General features: G+C 29.7%; 2 protein-coding genes across 3 annotated transcripts in view; one reads left to right on the top strand and one right to left on the bottom strand.

Annotated features, from left to right (window-relative positions):
- Positions 1-3571, bottom strand: part of LOC130442521 (zinc finger protein PLAG1-like) — a 77499-nt gene extending 73928 nt beyond the window's left edge. Inside the window, exon 1 of one of the 2 annotated variants that reach the window (XM_056776687.1) lies at positions 3497-3571. The gene's annotated coding sequence lies outside the window, so the exon portion shown is untranslated. Of the gene's footprint in view, positions 1-239; positions 555-3496 lie in introns of those variants that run through there. The other variant, XM_056776685.1, reaches the window with a different exon arrangement.
- The window catches only part of LOC130442517 (dnaJ homolog subfamily C member 13), a 57665-nt gene continuing 42057 nt past the window's right edge, over positions 3559-19166 (top strand). The window contains exons 1-5 of the mRNA XM_056776683.1: positions 3559-3993; positions 4050-4311; positions 4372-4534; positions 8240-8420; positions 11548-11802. Of these exons, the coding sequence (XP_056632661.1) occupies positions 3923-3993; positions 4050-4311; positions 4372-4534; positions 8240-8420; positions 11548-11802 (932 nt within the window). The 5' untranslated portion in view covers positions 3559-3922. The remainder of the gene's footprint in view (positions 3994-4049; positions 4312-4371; positions 4535-8239; positions 8421-11547; positions 11803-19166) is intronic.

Here is a 19166-nt window from a genome sequence, read left to right as displayed (position 1 = left end):
ATATATAAGTAGACTTGGGAGTAGCAATATGGTTTATATAGAAAAATAAATTATTTAAGTATTGAAGAATTTGTTGTTAAAGTTAGATGCTCTAATGAAAAATTATTTAATGATTATCTGAAACCAATGGAATTTAGGTCGTAAAAACGGATCTAAAAAGGAATGTACACTTTCTACAATCATGATGGCAAAAGCAATGGAGCTCTTTAAATTTTTAAATTATACATTTGAATACTTACAATCCTTGTTTTGTTTACACCAAGCGTTCCTAAACACTCTACAGATATAGGGTTGACTATTTGTGGATTATAATGTTTATATTAGTTTAAACAAAAAAAATTAAACAACCAGATCCATCTTCAATCTCTGTAGAATGTAAGAATAAAACTAACACTTTATCCGTGGGAATGTTGTTGATATAATTGAAAAACTTTATTGTTAATTTTAATTATAATATGAAATTCCCTAACCACTATTTTTCACTTAAAATGAGAAACTTACAAAAAATTATGTAAATATAAACGTCACTGTCAAGACACCATAATGGATTTGACAATTTCATAATTTCAAGGTCCTTTCATCTGACATTTTTAACGAGAAAAAATTGGATAGATACTCATTCTTGAGAGAAAGAGAGAGATGGGATACAAAAGAAGTTATCAAGGCTGGAATTCCATTCATTTACGAAAATGTCTACTAGTCCTGCTGTAAGGATACTATTGATGCTATCCATCGATCGAAGGCAAATTTAAATCTAAATTACTTTTGTTTGGTTTTTCGCAAAAGATTTTAATGACTAAAAAAGACCCCGGTCATAACTTAAGACTCAATTTAAAAATTGGAACAGAATGTGTTTAGTAATCAGCAATAATATTCATATCTATAACAAGTCTATAAATCTTGTTTCTGTTATAATTGTAATGTTTTGTAACATAATGACTGGTAGTATACATTTCTTCCAGCTTATTTGAAGATTTCTGATTTAAGTCTATTTTTCGTATCATACTTAATAACGTGACGTCGTTGAGGTTGATGTTTTAGGTTAACCAGAAAAATCTATTTTTTGATGGTAAATAATTGTGAAAATGAAAAGTTTTATAATACTAATATTTTTAAATTCTAGACATTTCATGCTCATATATGATTTAAATAAACAAATTTGGAATGTCATTAAAAGTTAAGGAAACATGTATTATCAAACAAATGCTAAAATCCTATTATACAAATAGTAAGGCTTCCAGTGTTCATAAAATTGTAAAAATTTCAATGATCATTTTATCAATGAAGATGATGATTGGTCAAATTATATGAAGTAAAGCATTCAAATGTTATACAAGCTCTGGGATGTTCTATTTACTAACATCATATCAGGATCTGGCTTTTGGGGGTTACAAGAATAAAAAATTAAATATGATTGTGTAGAGGAAACATGAGTAATAATCTGAATATATATTGTAGTCTAATACCTTTTGGTTGTTAACTATAAATTAAATGATAAACATGGGTTACAATTTTGTCATTTTTAATAAAATTTCAATTTTTATTGGAATCAGTTATTTTATGAAAAATTTTAGAGCAAACTATGCATATCTCTTAGATCTTCAATTGAACCGATTTCAATTTCGACAAAATACAACAAACTCAATAATAATTTCCGTCCCCGATGATGAATACGTCATAAGTAGCTCGGAATATATATAAAGAGCACGCTTTTATGTTTGAATGTCACAACTAAAACGTTCATGAACTAGTTGGTAAAAACTTTGTTCAGATACTCTCAAACCTTCTTATGAACTTGTAGTTAATTAGCTGTTAAAAATTTAAAATCATGATCCAAAATCTAATCAAACAATGTCGAAACAATACTCATATGTCACAATACCTAGTTATTTTATATATATCTTAGGTACATAATCTTTTGAATATTGAAATTATTTGTAATCAAAAAACAATAATCAAACCAAAATGACGTTTCAGAATTTAAAAACCAAATAATTGATACAACTAATGAGTTTATTTTTGAAAATATTTCTAGCAGACAGCAAGTTATTATTTATAATAAATTATTCCATCACATAAAAAATGAGCAAGGAATAACTTTGATAATCTTATTAATAAAAATTAATTCAGTTCTCAAACATCAAGATAGTGTTATAAATATAAATGATTTAAATAGAGATACTTAAGGATATTTTAGTTTCTATCAATAGGCCTTATCTTTATTATTATTGAACCTATAATTACTAAGGATATTTCAGTTAAAACTATGTTAGCCAATATTAATTACATATCCTCTTTTATACAAAATAAACAAGAAATATTGTTATAGCTAAAACAACTATCATTTTAGCTAACCATATTCATGAGCCTAAACAATTTTCTGTTTTCTAGAGAATTGTTATATGAAATCGAAAAGATCTTAAATAAAATATAAAATAGTCATAGCATCTGATAAAGCTAATGTCGCAGTTATTTTGGAGTAACAGTAATATTTGGATTTATCTAAAGAACTAATTGACAATAATACATCATATAAAAAACTCACTCGTGAAAAACTATTAATAATTCTGATGAATTATTTAAAAGTTTTAAACAAATTGACAAAGAAACTAAAGAAAACTTAACATACTATAACAGTATTTCTGTTAAGTTCTATTGTTTTCCAAAAATTCATAAACCTAGATTATCACCTAGACCAATTGTCGCATCAATACACTCCAAATGAAACTCTTACTATTTGCTTAACAAAAATTTTTCTAAATCTTATGAGTTATATTAAAGACTTCTTTAAAATCAATTAAATTTTTAATGATAAGGCGTTATCACAAAATGATATTCTCTTAAGTTTAGATGTCATATCACTTTTTAGTAATGTTCTAAATATTTGTGTAACAGCTTTACAAATGGAGTGATTAAGTGAAACTTGAGAACTTAATAAAGGAACTCTTTTAGAATTGATAATATTAATTTTAAATTATACATATTTTTCTCATAATAATAAAAATTACTAGAAAAATTAATATAAATTTCAATTTGTTTCCTCCAATTCAAACCATGGTTTAGTTTAGTTTCAACTAATTTTAGCACAAATTATTTTGATAATGCTTCTAGTAACGAGCGGAACGTTAAGAAAATAAAATAAAACAATATTTAAATGAAATATTAACGTTGGAACGTAGTTTCTGCCAACAAGTTTATGGATGTTATTGTTCTGGGAGTATGGCAATCAAACACTAAAATGTACTTTTTAATACACCTTCTAAGCTTTCCAATAACTGATTTTCTATCAAAAGAGACCTGAGATCAAGATAAATTATCATGAAAAACATATAAAAAGATCTATGAAGTGAAAAGTTTGATAAACCAAATTATACTATTTTATTTTGTAATAAACACGTATAAAGTCACAATGTTCCTAACAATATATTACCTGATAACTGTAATAAGAATACATTTATTTTTATCAGTGTAGCGATTTAAGTTTGCAGGACTTTACCTCTGACGCTATCGTTATTTCGAAAATCATTTATCCAATTTTTTTCGAAGCAAGTTTGAGTAGTTTGTCGGAGCTAAAGGAGAGGGTACACCATACTTCTAACACTTCATAGTTATAAGATATTTGTAAATGTTGAGGTCGACTTAAATTCTATTTGGTTTAGTATATGCTCGTTAAATTAAATCTCGTTATTTAGGACTTCATGTGTCAAAACGTGTTTTTGACATTTGAGTGATCAACAGCTGACACCCCCAAAATGTTTTTGTGATTGATAAAAATTGTGTTTTCTTCATGAATTAATACGGTTTTTTACTTTTTATTGCTATAGCTTCCAAGTGATTTTCTATCTAGAATATTTTGTTTAGATGAACACTTTATGCCAACATTGCGGAATATTTACTTATTTTGCATTAAGAAAGTAGCAACATGATGCCTGTAAAGGATAATCAAGATGTTGCATGTTTCTTCTGTACTAAACATACAACTTGGAAAGGAAAGTAAGTGCAGATCCACTCACTTATTACTCTATACAATAAAAAAACTTCATTTACAGGTACAGGAGAATATTTTCTGTTGGTACCCAAGGTATTACTACATACAACCCTAATAATTTGGAAATAACAAATAGATGGCCTTACAGTGATTTTATTTCTATCACTCCACTAAGAGGAGGTAATCACAATGAATTCCAAATAACAATGAAAAAGGAACGTAAAACTGACAAAATGACATTTTCATCTGATCTCAGAACACATATATTAACAGAAGCCCTTAAGTTTAGGCACCATTTTTCTGAGAAACCCAAAGATGTAATGGTATGTCGAACTTTTATAAATTGTTTACTGAATTGTTGGTTATTAGATATATTGTTTTAGAGGTACCATGCTTACAAACATCATTGGTCAGATATAAGACTTCCTGTTATACTTGAAGTGACTGCATGTTCATTGGATCAGCTAGATCCTACTAGCAATACTGTTCTTGCCTGTTATAACTTTAAGGATTTTGAAGGAATATGTACAGTTTCTGATTATCCAGGTAAACAAAAGTTTTGAAAAATGTTATAAAGAACTCACAGTAATCCTTTCTTAGATTTTCACAGAAGTAATGCATTTTTAATAAAACTAGCTGTGTACTATGGCTTAGCATGGGTAGGAAAGAATGTATCAATTGAATTGAAATTTTATGTTATTTTTACACTACTGAAGTAGTTGTCAATAATTTGAATACGCATACAAGAATCAATTGGAACAAACTGCAGTAAATTTTGTGCCAAGTGTCAAATTTGAAATCAACCCACAAATTAGTTATTTATTTGTTGCTGTACCCGAAATATAAGATACTTGATTAATACAATATAAAATAGGAATACTATAGAAGCACTTCCTTGAAACTATACTTTTTAGTATATATACCTTCTTTGGCCCTTTTACGGTCTTCTTTATTGAGAAATAGTACAAATTCCCAATTTGTCTCTGAATCCAATGTGGGAACATTTTGTTTTAAGCAGACACAAATGTAAATTTAAATAAATTGGAATGAATTTGATATAAATGCCCACATAACGTCAATTCTACAGTTTGTGTGTAAAACACAATTTTGAAGCTCATGGAGCCCAAACATTTATCTGGTGTTTGAGGGACAAGGAGAAAATGCAACTGTGTTTGATGCACAGATTTTGAAAATGACAATTTGGAATGTGGGTTTGAAGCATTATGGATCCATTTGCTCAATTAGGTGCTTAAATTGTGTTATTGGAAAACAACTATTGCATTTCTTCAAATATATTTCCAATTACCTTATTGTAATAAGTCTAACAGTGTCTACTTCTAAATAGCTTTCCAATTGTCTCACTGTAAATGACATTTGTTTAAAAGCTGTAATTGGCTTAGTTAGCCATTTCTAGAATATAGATCTATGCTATCCCAGACTATTTTGTAGGTCTATAAAATAGAAATATCCCATCATGCAATATTGGGTAATATTTCAGTGAAAATTACAAGTTAACATGTTTTTTTCACATATTTCTAATAATTATCATGTTTCCACTGATAATCTTTTTCATTCATAAACATTGATTTTATATAAACAAAGGGATGGACTTGTTAATATGTTCTTATAAAAAATAATTGAGCAATTGTACTTCCTTTTTTTCAATATTTCAATTATGTTTTTATTATTATATCCAACCAAGTTGTTATAAAATACCATTTATTGCTTAGTAATCAAAATCGTAACAATTGTGTATTATCTTATTATCTTGAGGTTTTATGTGTTAAACTAGTACTAGTCAAAACAATTTTCCATTCTTTAAATATGGATCAAGTTACACAACATATACTTATAAATTATTCACTGGTGGTGTGAATGCTTTTGGTTAAAATTTTTCAAAACTGTAAATTTTATTTAATTTTAACTCACATTGTCTTAATTAAAAATTTGTAATCAATATTTGAATTTGTATGATTAATATATATATATATATTATTTATATATATATATATATATATATATATATATATATATATATATATATATATATATATATATATATATATATATATATATATATGGATAGATAGATAAAATGAACAATCCTCAATATAGTTGGTTAGTTAGTGGAAATTAAGTAAATTTTTGTATTTGATAGTTTCGATATTCCACTTACAGATGACATAATAGTAATATTTGATTTAAACGTTTCCCAACATTTTTCAATACTATTATTTAATTTTCTTTTCATTCATTTAATGTCATAATAGGATAATCATATCTTTTGCTTATTAAATTGTATATGTAGCTATAAACAAATTGATTAAATCTTACCTTCACATATTTCATATTGAGTCCCAAACTGTGCCTCAGATTTGTCTTGACATAAAAGTAGGTTCTCCATATAATCTGTCATGAATATTACTTCTTTTTGAAGTGGATATTTTTTAGTTAAATCTGGTTTATCAATTTAGTAAATCAGCTCATATCGGTAACTTATCGGTGTCATGTGGTTTATATATTTTTTGAACATTTTTTGTTTTAATGGCAAACAATGGATGAAAGACAATTCTGACATATTATTTACTCAAATACTTATAATGCTTGTGAATGTTTGTAGAGCACTAAGAAAATACTATTTTTGTTGTTTACTTATTGTTATTAGAATCCCGCAGGTAGTTAATTCATATTTCATTTTCGTTATATTAAGTTGTTTGCAGTAGTTTTTAGAAATTGAAATCTCTTTAGTATCGTTTCCAATGTTGAAATTATACTAGTTGACCTGAAAACTTGGAAATAATATCTTATCCTTTTATATAGTAGATCATATATATTTGATTTTAATTTTAATAAGATTCTGTAATATTATTTAATGTAATCTTTTCTATTAACTAATCATGTACAAGTTATTTATTATTTAGTTATTATAATTTAGTTCACAAAATTTTTTATATTTCATTACATGGCAGTTTAACAGAAGCATGATTTTTCAATTAAAAAATTTACTGAAAAAATATTTTACTATTCTGATTAATCTCTGTTTCACTCTACACACTTAGTTCAGTTCAGTTAAAATTTGTTTAAACTATACAATAATAATCTTTCAGTTCTTCGTTTGTTTCCATAACCTCTTGCTTATAATAGAAATTGTTTCAGAAGAAGCCAGCAAAATATTCCATAATCCTACCAAGTACAAGAGCACATATTTTATCAATCATTTCTAGAGTAGTTATTGTTCATGTTCATTTTGCCTCATTCAAAAGCTAAGAACCACTTAAAAAGCATTCTATGGGACGAATACAGAATATTTTCGTTACATTTTTTTTGGTTTCTCCACTTGTTTTTTTTTTCACGAAAAAAATGATGTTTAATCCTTGAAATTTGTTTTCGTCATATTTACTCAACACCGAAAATAGTTTTCTTTATATAAGTATTGAAGCTTATTTATTAGTCAGATTTAAGCAAAATTTTGATAGATGACATCAGAAAAATGGTGGAAACTAATACACAGTAGCAAAAGTGCCATCTGAAATGTTACTTCTGTCAAACCGCCTTTGTATTAAGTGAATAAAAGAGATATGGGAATAAATATTATACCCTTATATTATTGATATTTATTATATGAACTCTGGTGAAATTTTACTACAGTATCGCATTTTATGGTGTTATTTTATTAAAACAAAATCTATGGCTTTTGGCTCAATCACCAAAATAATTATATTTAAATGTGGAGATTAATAATATCTTTTGTCCACCTTGCTAATTAGTGATACAAAATTTGGTTGAAATCTGTTTCAACTCCTTTAGAAAATATTTTGAGCTAATTGCAATAATCTGTTAGTTCTGTTTTTCTCCAAACATATTGTCGCCTTGCAAAAATTTTCATGGAACAAGTTTACAATTCCAGTTTTCAGCAGCAGTCGAATGAAGTCTAATGTTAAGTCAAATATCCAATAAAAAATTCAAAGCTTTTTGTAAACTTATATCGCATACAATATGTTAGATTAGCATTAATAACCCGATCCTAAAAGATGAGTTGAAAAAAAATATTTGAAATGTTTCGCTCAAGTAAATTACCCTCTAATTTGTGTTGGTACAAAACAGATTCCAATTATAAACATTTTTAACACACACTTTTAAATTTAACCTAATGAAGATATTGAGGTTCGTACATTTGAAAACTATACTCCAACTTGTTTTTACCATAAAATACTGTTAATTATTTAATAATTATATATTTTTTATTTAAAGGTGGATTTGTGATAGTGTGTGGAGGGTTTGGTCGATTACATTTATTCCAATCACCAGATTATGAAGATATTAAATCTAAAATATTGGAGTCAGCAACATTAAACTTAGGAATTAATATTAAGGTTCTAAGTACTCCAATAACATTGGAAGACTTTCAAGTGCAAAGATTTGGAAAATATAGGTAGGTATAAAAAAATAATAATATTTAGTAAATACAATAGTGAATACCTATATTATGAAGATGGTTTAACAGAGGAGGGACTTTTCAATGAAAAAGTTACTTTACAGTGAGAAAATATTTTATTTTCCATCATAACCTCCTTAACTATACAAACATAGTACAGCATGTTTTATGTCCAAATCTATATTATAAATTGTAATGCGGCTGGGTTATTTTATCTGCACCATAGTTGACTAATGGGGAGATGTAGTGTCTTTATGGGACAAAACTATTTTCTTTAACAAATGTGGTTGTTTATTTAAGTTCGGCATTAAAAAATGTCAGCAAATTAGCATTATCTTTTGATTTTTTTTCTAGATAATCAATAAAAATTCCGCCTTTACTCTCTAAAAACGTTTCTCAGATGAAATTCATTGGTTTGTCAGTATTGTTACGAACCCGTTCCCGATACGAAACCATTATAATTGAATAGTGGAAACGTTTGAAATACTTTTGATAATCCATGGAATTCGTCTGAGGTTTGTTTTTATATATGTTTTTATCATAGCTGGTGGTTTATTCACATTGTTGTTTTCAACTAATTTCTGATAAGGTCTTGTTATTTATTTGTTTTTGTTTGTTTATTTTTTGGAATTCTAGAAATGTCGTTTCTGCTATATAAACCGAGCATGTTTAGCGGAGTTAGTTAGTTGATAATAAATAGTCATAATGAACGGAACTAAATAGAAAAGTGACTGGAGAATCTAAATAATTTATATAATATGTTGGTGGAGTATTTGTGATAAGTTTATTATTATATAAGTTAGTTAAGTGTGGTGTAAAGTGTTTATATACATTAAATAAGTAAGAGACAGTGTTTATAAATTCACCCCATCGATAGTAATAGTATAAATAAATAACAAAAACATTACATTACAGGAGACCCCTTAGATGTACTCCAGACGATACCTTTTGAAGAAACTGACGACTTTGAACAGCTGAAGAAGAGGTTGGACATGCGATATGGACACTAACATCTAGAACACCTCTATCAATCGCAGCTGAAGAATCGAAGGCAGAAGTGTGACGAAACTCTTCAAGAGTACAAAGTAGACATTACCCGATTTGTCCGATTCGCTTATTTATCAGCACCAGAGAAAATGTTAGAATGTTCGGGCGTCCAGGCATCCCATTCGGGCTTTGCAACGCGCCCGTGATATTTGAAAGACTTATGGAAAACGTCTTGAGAGAGTTCTCTTGGAAAACATTCCTGGTTTGGTTGGATGACATCTGAAGTTTCAGCCTTTGATAATATCATTGACTAGATGAGAATCTTGCTTATATGCTCTGACGAAGATAGTAAAGAAGAGAGTGAAAAGAAACATGAAATTGGAATAAACGAAGACAACCCTGGTGACATTACAGTAGCAAATACCTGAATAAAGCAAAGTAGATGGTAAAAAGTGATCCTTACCAACGTCAAAAACCGCAGTAGATAGCGTTCCTGCAATTAAGAGCGAAAATGAAAGTGATTAGTATTATAGTATCATAATCAAGAAAAAAACGTTCTCATGGTAGGCTTGGAGATAGTGCTAACACGTGATAGATTGACATTGATTATTAACTCCATTCACAAAGTTTGACAAAATTGTTGACTTCTACTAAATTATGCTCGGCCTACTTTGAGGACGTTTTTATTTGATCTTAGGGTACTAATAACGCGTTACTTTTGTTATACAATGTTTAGGCTACAAATGAATAAATATTTTTTTGCAATTTTACTAACTTTATTCTGCTAAGAACCTCTTCCATTTTTTCTTTGTTTTTGTTATTTTTGTATTTATATTATGTTTTTCTATTCATATTGATATGAACAATAATAAAAATATAACCATATTTCAAATTCCAAATAGAAAGTTTTGAATTCAGTTACAAATTTTTCGGAGTAAATAGATTTTGTACATAACGGGTTTTTGCAGTAAGCCCACGATATGATTATCGCTAAATACAGGGACACGGATTTAATTAATTTTTGTTATAAATATATAAGTAAATTGTTAGTTATAAACTATTTCATGGAACCCAACACTTTTAAGATAATATTTACATAATTTTTCCTCGTTTTCTTTAATTGTTTTCCAAGGTAACGAATATGGTGGAAAGTATCTGCAGCGAAAATGTTATTAACCTCTGAAAAGTTATTCTTCTGTTAAATCGCCCTCGTATCTTGTATGATCGAGTATCGATTCATGCATAAGGGTTGTCATTATCAAATAATATTTTTATAAAAGACACCTACACTATATACAATTATTAAATATTTAGAGGTAGACAACACTTTCGTTGTGGTGAATATTTTGTTAGTTTTCGGCATCTTTTTGATGTTTTCTGTCAAAACATTATATGAATCTAGCAGATTCATTAGTTTCGAAACAGTTTTTTATGGAATAATACTATCCCGAAAGTGTTTCTACACTTGGGACACTTTGTAAATGGTTTCTGCATTCGAATGTGACTATACGAACACGGATTTTGAACGTCCAAACTATCCTTACTGTAACTATCCAGAAAATTATACGTTCTGTTTCCCTGTACTTAGGTATCGTCGAGTATAAGTACGTGAGATAGCTAATGTAGTAAATATTTCAACCAAATGGCTATGCAATATTTTCCGTGAAAGGTTACATATGAAAAAACCTATTTTCAAGATGGGTGCCGTGATGGCTTAATACTGATCAGAAACTTGCTCGCATTGAAATTTCATTTAATTGTACCTTCCATCAATATCAGAAGAAAACAGTAAGTTTTTTCGTCCAATAAAGTTTGGGATTTCAGAGTTGTAATCTTCGTAAATTATTTTGATAAAGGGAAAATTATGTTGCTGACACGTTTATATGATAAAATAAGATGAAAAACGTGTATTTGGGAACTTATGGAAACTTATTTTTTAGAAGGTTTCAAAAATTTGAAAAGTCGCCAAACTAAGTGTATAGAATTAAATTGAGATAATGTGGGAACCAAACTTTATTCTCATTTTAAAGTATCTTTATCATTGAAAAATCTTCTGTCAATATCTTGTATACACATTGCATTGTATGTAACATTGGAATGTTTTTTTGTAATTCTGTATAATGTTTATTTATTTTAGTGATGATGAATATGTGACAACTGTCTCGGAGTTTTCAGTATATAAGATACAAAAATCTAGACACACTGATCCAGTTCGACGAACATTGTGCCTTTCAGAATATTGTATTCTGGAAAGAGATCCACAAACTTACAGTATTTGTACTTTGCAACCGTTGAATAATATTTTTGCACTCGTGCGAGATAATAATAACCCACAGTTATTCACTATCGAATATTTAAATGGACACTCTAGAACATACACAACTACAGATCGGTAAGCTTCTAATTGTTAATAATTTTTAATCGATTTTCCATAAAAAAATTATTCTTGACGTTTGAAGTACATTCTTTTGAAATACCATCTAAGTTAGATGTTTAAAATTGATAATATTCAATAAATCATGTGGATGAAATTATAAATGATGGAAAATCTATTTACAAACAAAAGATGAGAACAATACTAAAAATACCTTGAGACATACAAATTGTATCTTCTATACAGAAAATCGAAATTTTAATCTAAAATCTTTAACCCGCTTGATTACAATTTATTAGTGCTGATTTTAATAGCACGTCACGTTAAAACACTTTAGTAACTATCACTTAACTAGATATCACTTCTTCATCATTCGGATTGCATGTATTGTTCACCGTGTATCTTCAATATTATTGAGATAACTCTAGAAGAATGTAGAAACTTCTACCTAATTGTAGCTACCTTCTTTTAGTAATATCTACAACAACGATTACCCAATAATAGATGGACCCACCTACCATTTTTTATACTTTCCATTAAATTATGACTTTTGCCGGTAGATGGCGTGCGGCTATGTACCTATCATATTATAATCAGCTTAACTGGGTATTTGGGTCTACCACAAAAGGTTGGTTCCTTAAGAAAGGAGGAGGGATATTTAAGGAGATAAATCAAACAGTTTTATCACTTCTGGTTAAATTTGAGAAGATTTTATTCCAACAAAACAATTATTTCTTTACATGGAGTGATCTAGTTACCTCCAATATCAGAAATATATTTGGGGAACAAAGTGTTTATTGACATGACTTAAATAGATCTACCACTCTTAACAAATGATAGAAAAAATATTCCAACTTTTATAAACTATAGTCATATGATAAGATCGTTTCTACCCAAGCATTTCAGTGGTCAAATTCGATTAGCACATTTAGAATCTATTATATATTTAAATAAAATTATATTAACCTAAGAAGATATAAACATATGAGTCGTTTATTTCAGAAACCATTTAAGCCACAAAATAATGTGTTTTTGGTGGTACTGTACAATTTAAAGGTAAATACATCTTTTAGTGCAGAAATAACCTATGTTCTATATCAACAATACTATTTGACAGCATTGAAAATATTTTATTTATTTGTGGATTCAAAGGTTCATAGTACAGTGACAGTAACAGTTGATTCAAATGTTATCTAACATTAGTGGTTAGTTTTCGTGAGCTTTCGGTGAAAATTAGGTGTCATTTTGTTTGGAATACTAGGTTGAAAGGATTTTAGTAAGTCTCGTACAAAGGAAAATAGGTTCCCGGTAAAGCCTCGCTAATCGTATGAACTGTGAGTGCAATTTGAAATATACTGATGAAATAAAACGAAAACTATGAAAAACACCCAAGACACCTAACTTCAAGCTTTAGTGGAGATTAGGCCTGTGAAACGTAAACGCAAAAATCGCAGGCCTAATGTAAATAATAAGCAAGAAAAACCTGATAACTTGCCAAACAAAAAATCCTCTTCATACAAGTATAACTTGATAGTAAATGGTGTTCTGACACAAATTTGTGGAGGTGTTATCTTGAAAGTGTTTGGAATTTCTGAAAATATAATCAAAAGAATAAATAAATGTTCCGTCCTTCACATTCAGAAATTTGATGTCAAGGAAACCCATTATGGGGGGAAAACCTAAAAAATATCTTGACGCTAGGCTTGATGTCGCAATAACGCATGCAATGTTTATTCTAAATAACCTTGATCTAAAAAATAAAGTTTCGACAACAAATACTTTATTGTTTTGGAAGACCACAAGTTTGTGGGTGTTCAACTTGCGAAAGACTGTCGGCCAAACTGAAAGATAAGGGTTGAGTGACAATGCTAAAAGAAATGTAGCTACCTTGAAAATGGTACGCTCAAGGCGAACAAACAATTTTTACAAAGTTATGGATGACGCAATAAAAAACAATTGACATTCCAGTTAATGTGAAGCATCTCATACTGTTTTGTGAAGGGCCATCAGGCCAAAATAAGAATCATACATCTCATTTTTTATCATAAAAAAATTACAATGAACAAAAAATAAATATATGGACGTAAAATTAATATATTCTTTAGTTTCAACCACTAATGTAGATAGTAGCTTGACAGAATTTGAACAAGATTTATATCTTATTTCTGATTTCATTTTCTCCAAAATAATCAAAAATCTAAGAGATATATCATGCTATTTGTAACATAATAAATCTCGTAAAAGACTATCAATTTCCTCATAAAAAGGCTTTATTGGATTAAGGCTGTTAACTTGCCATACTATTCTGAATATGCTGTTTACACCACTACACCAACATTGACAATTACACTGTCTGACGCGCGTTTCGATAAACAAGTTATCGTCTTCAGAGACTGAAGGTAAACTAAAATCTAATAACTTGACTTACCTGTTTTATACTAAATTTTCCCACCAATAAACCTTCTCCCGCGAAAATTAATTCCAGCGGGAAAAAACTTCTTGGCGTGAATATTCACGTTCATTCTTTGACTACTAAACTATAGAGTGGGCTGTAAAGAATTGGCTCTTTGTCCCTATTTAAGCGACTCTTACATCTAACAATTTCAATTCTCTCAAATGCATCCAACAATTTATTATTGGATTAATTTTTTAACAATTTCACATTATTAATATTTATGTCATGATTGTGACTGAGCTAGGAGCTCTTTAAACCGGACAATAACGGATCTCTTAGTCTGCCCAATATACTTTCCGTCACAATCACCACAGCTTATTTATCATAGGATTGCCCAACAATTGTTTTAATGTATTGATGAATTTATAAACCAATTTGAAACCCACTCTGATAAATATTCCTTCCAACCCTCTTGTATAAAGAGGATTGAAAGGTATCAGAGTAAATTTTTCTTGTTTTTTACTTTGGGTTTGGAAAAAAGTGGTTTCACATAGAGATTTCTTAAACCTATGACGATCGATTAACCTATTTACAATTATTTTTTCATAACCGTTGAGTACAGCTTCATCCTCAATGAAGGACTTTTCTTTATTGTATCTTTCGATGGTAAGTGGAAAGTAGATTAACCGATGTACCAGGAAATGGAGACTGGCAGTCTTATGTTGGATACAATGAAAAGAATCAGCCGGAATGTACTTGCACGTAGCGGTGTTTTACCTAAATACATCAAATTCTAACCTATTACTTTTCCTAATTACTAAAAATATATCTAAAAATGGTAACTGTATTTTCCAATATATAGGTGAATTTTATAGATGGATATTTTGAGTTGAGTTACAGAATGAATTCGTCTACGTTTACCTTCTTCGTATTGAATATGGCGAAAATATCATCCACATACCTGTACCATATCCTGGGAAAATACTGAAACTCTTCCATATATATTTTTGTTAACTGTAAATATTCTCCTATCACATCTGCTCCCAAATTATTAGATCTCAGTAAGTCCTCAAGGTACACGAAGGTCTGCGTGATCGGCACGTTGGGAAATAATGAACTTACATCAAAGATTAAAATTTCCCCATCTTCAATTTCTGTAGTCTTCATTTTGTTGATAAACGAATTCTTACTGAAAATCTCTCAGGTTTGATGGGTAGGTTTTCAAACTCCTTCGATAACCACCTGGAAATATTATAACTGGGTGTACAAATTGTTGAAACAATAGGTCTCATTGCCTTCCCAGGTTTGTGAATTTTGAGAAGGCAATAGAGTTTTGACAATGTTGGGTTACTTACGGATAACTTATGCTTGAGTGTACCGGTGACAAGGTACTTACGATTTTTGAATGTTTCTTTTACATCTGTAATCATTTTATTCAGTGAATTCTTTGAGATTTTGGTTTATGGTCCTGTTTCGATTAAGTTGTCCACTTTTTCGAAATAGTCCTTCGTGTCCATTATAACAACTTTGTTTCCTTTATCTGCTTTCAAGTAGAAACAATCTCTCCTCCTCAAATTCCTGACGAGTATTCAGATCTCTTTGGCTCACTGATGTTTTTTTATTCTTAGTAGTTATATTTTTCAAGATTTGACTTCTGCACGCTTCCTGACGAAGTTCTTAGCATCTTGAGGAAGATAATGAATGGGACTTTCAATATATCCAATCAATTCACCGAGATCGCCATCGCCCGTAACATCAAAACCCAAATCCTTATTCAACAACTCCATCTCTTTTCTGTCAAACGTCTGGGAAGAAATGTTTTCCACAATATTCATTGGCTCCAAATAAATTTTCTTGGGCTGCGGTTTCAACTTCCTCAATTTCTTACTTAAAACAGACATCTTCTTCTTAAATTTTGAATCAATGACCCTGAACATGTTTCTTTGAAACTCACACCAGTTTTTTTGCTCTGATACCTTTCAATTATCTTTATACAAGAGGGTTGCAAGGAAAATTGAGCAGAGTGGGTTTCAAATTGGTTTATAAATCCAACAATATATTAAAACAATTGTTGACCAATCCTAAGGATAAAATACCGAATTTGAAAAGAGTGGTATATGTGAAATAAGCTGTGGTGATTGTGACAGAAAGTATATTGGGCAGACTAAGAGATCCATTATTGTCCGGTTTAAAGAGCACCTAGCTCAGTCACAATCATATGTGATTAATTTAATAATGTGAAATTGTTAAAAAATTAATCCAATAATAAATTGTTGGATGCATTTGAGAGCATTGAAATTGTTAGATGTAAGAGTCGCTTAAATAGGGACAAAGGGCCAATTCTTTACAGCCCACTCTATAGTTAAGTTGTCAAAGAATGAACATGAATATTCACGCCAAGGAGTTTTTTCTCGCTGGAATTAATTTTCGCGGTAGAACGTTTATTGGTGGAAAAATTTAGTATAAAACAAGTAAGTCAAGTTATTAGATTTTAGTTTACCTTCAGTCTGAAGACGATAACTTTTTTATCGAAACGCGCGTCAGATAGTGTAATTGTGAATTTTGGTGTAGTGGTGGTGTAAACAGTGTATTCAGTATGAATATCGCCAACGGTTCCAGAAATTCCAACTTAGGTACGATTTGTAGTTTTAATACATTAACAATACCTGTACAGCCTTAAGACAACCCATTGAATTGGTCACCATTTTGATTTGGACCTTAATGTCAATATTACTACATACAGGGTGATTCATTATGAATGTCCAATCTCCGAAATGTAGATCCTAGACCTCAAAATATGATGATTCTGCTCAACATGCCTTATGCAAATATTTCTAGTTTCCGAGATACGGGGTGTTCAAAGATTAACTTTTGATTTTCACAATAATTTTTTGTTTTCACAATTTTACGTTTTTTGGCTTGAGGAATCATAATTTGCATTCTAATTTAACATTGCTAATAGAGGGCGCTAGTTACACTTGTTTGTGTTAATTAAATCAAAGTAAACTTTAGCGTTAAATTCTACAAAAAAAGTTACTTTTCTTTGATTCTTGTAACTCAATCGGTTATCGAGTTATTTGCTTCTAAAAAGATCAATAAATTTTAATTTTTTCATAAAAAAAAATTATTATTCCTTAAATATGTAACAATAACAAGTTTGTAAACAAAAATAAAAAACTTCAAAGCATATGCTCAAAATGCCCACCATTTACTTCAATACACTTATGATCCACTTTCGTAAATATTCTCTTAATATCAAAATCACATTCGTGAATTAAGCCGTGGTTTAATTTTTCGTTTTCTTTTCGAGTAGGCTTGTGTCGCTATTAGACAGTTTGTGTAGAAGCAAAAATTGGATTATAATAAGAATAAGTAAAACATTAGTATACCATTTATTAACAATTTAGTAATTAACAAGTGTAATAGTTATTTATCAAATAATGCCTAGGCATAACGATTTTTCCAATAATGAGATGTGCGATATGATTTGTGTGTTTGCTCAGTCAAATTACAGTGGTCCACCTGCGGCTCGAAGATATTCACAATTATACCCAAATCGAAGGCAACCCAATTACAACCTGTACCGAAATCTTTACAACCGCTTAGGTGAATCGGGGTCTCTACGCTGTAAAACTGAGTAAGGTGCTACAAAAAAAATCACTGCCGATGAAGAAGATGAAATTTTAATTTGTGTTACGGAGAATCCAGATATCAGTACTCGCCGATTAAGTCTGCAAACAGGTATAAGCCAATCATCTATTTTTCGAATAGAAGCGTCTACAATTTGCCCATTTTTTGCAAGATAAACAAAATGTTAACCCAGTTTTTCTGGATACAATTCTTTTTACTGATGAGGCAATATTGACCACACGAGAAATATTTAATTATAAAAATAATCATTTGTAGGATTCTGAAAATCCACATGCTATGAGGGAAACACATTTTCAGTACGAGTTTAAGGTTAACATTTGTTGTGGTGTAATATGTGGGTATTTAATAGGTCTTTTTGAACTGCTAACTAATTTAAATGGACCTCTTTATTTAGATTTTCTTCAAGAACATTTACACGAATTACTAGAGGATTACCTCTCGCTTTAAGACAAAATATGTGTTTTTTTCACGACGGAGCACCACCACATTATTCTTTACAAGTTCGTCAATACTTAAACGAACTGTTTTCGCATCGATGGATTGATCGTGGAAGTGAGTTTGCTTGGCCACCAAGAGGCCCTGATTTAATTCCTTTGGATTTTTCAATTTGGTCGCAAATGAAGGCATTAGTTTACAAAGAAAATATTACTTATCTTTCACAACTGCGACGGAAAATAGAAGAAGCCGCGGATGTAATTAAAAATAATAAACAAGGATTATAGAAGCAACTCGATAACCGATTGAGTTACCCGAATCAAAGAAGAGTAACTTTTTTTTGTAGAATTTAACGCTTTTTAATATTTTTTTATTATTTTAGTTGTAAGTTTAGCCCAAAAAAAGTTTACTTTGATTTAATTAACACAAACAAGTGTAAATAGCGCCCTCTATTGGCAATGTTAAATTAGAGTGCAATTATGATTCCTCATGCCAAAAAATGTAAAATTGCCAATATTCAAAGAGAAGTTGTGAAAACATAAAAAATTATTGCGAACACCTCATATCTCGGAAACTAGCAATATTTGCATAAGGCATGTTGAGCAGAATCATCATAATTTGAGGTCTAGAATCTACAGTTCAGAGATTGGACATTCTTAATGAATCACCCTGCAATTACTGATCTGTTACCATACCATTATTTCCAGCAAATTGTAGCTGTGCTCTTTTATGTACTGGGAGGAAATCTGGGCATCAAATCGAACTCTCCAAGTGATTTTAATGCTTCAGAAATCGACGATTGTGACATGTGGAATCTTACTACCTTCTTAACTCCAAACAACTTCGTTTGTGAGATTTTAATTTTGGCAAATATTAGGTTCTTTAAAAAGTTTAGAATCAC

Source organism: Diorhabda sublineata, chromosome 4, assembly GCF_026230105.1.
Source record: "Diorhabda sublineata isolate icDioSubl1.1 chromosome 4, icDioSubl1.1, whole genome shotgun sequence".
NCBI classification, from domain to species: domain Eukaryota; kingdom Metazoa; phylum Arthropoda; class Insecta; order Coleoptera; family Chrysomelidae; genus Diorhabda; species Diorhabda sublineata.
The sequence above is the reverse complement of the archived record's forward strand: the minus strand, read 5'-3'. Positions and strand labels throughout refer to the sequence as shown.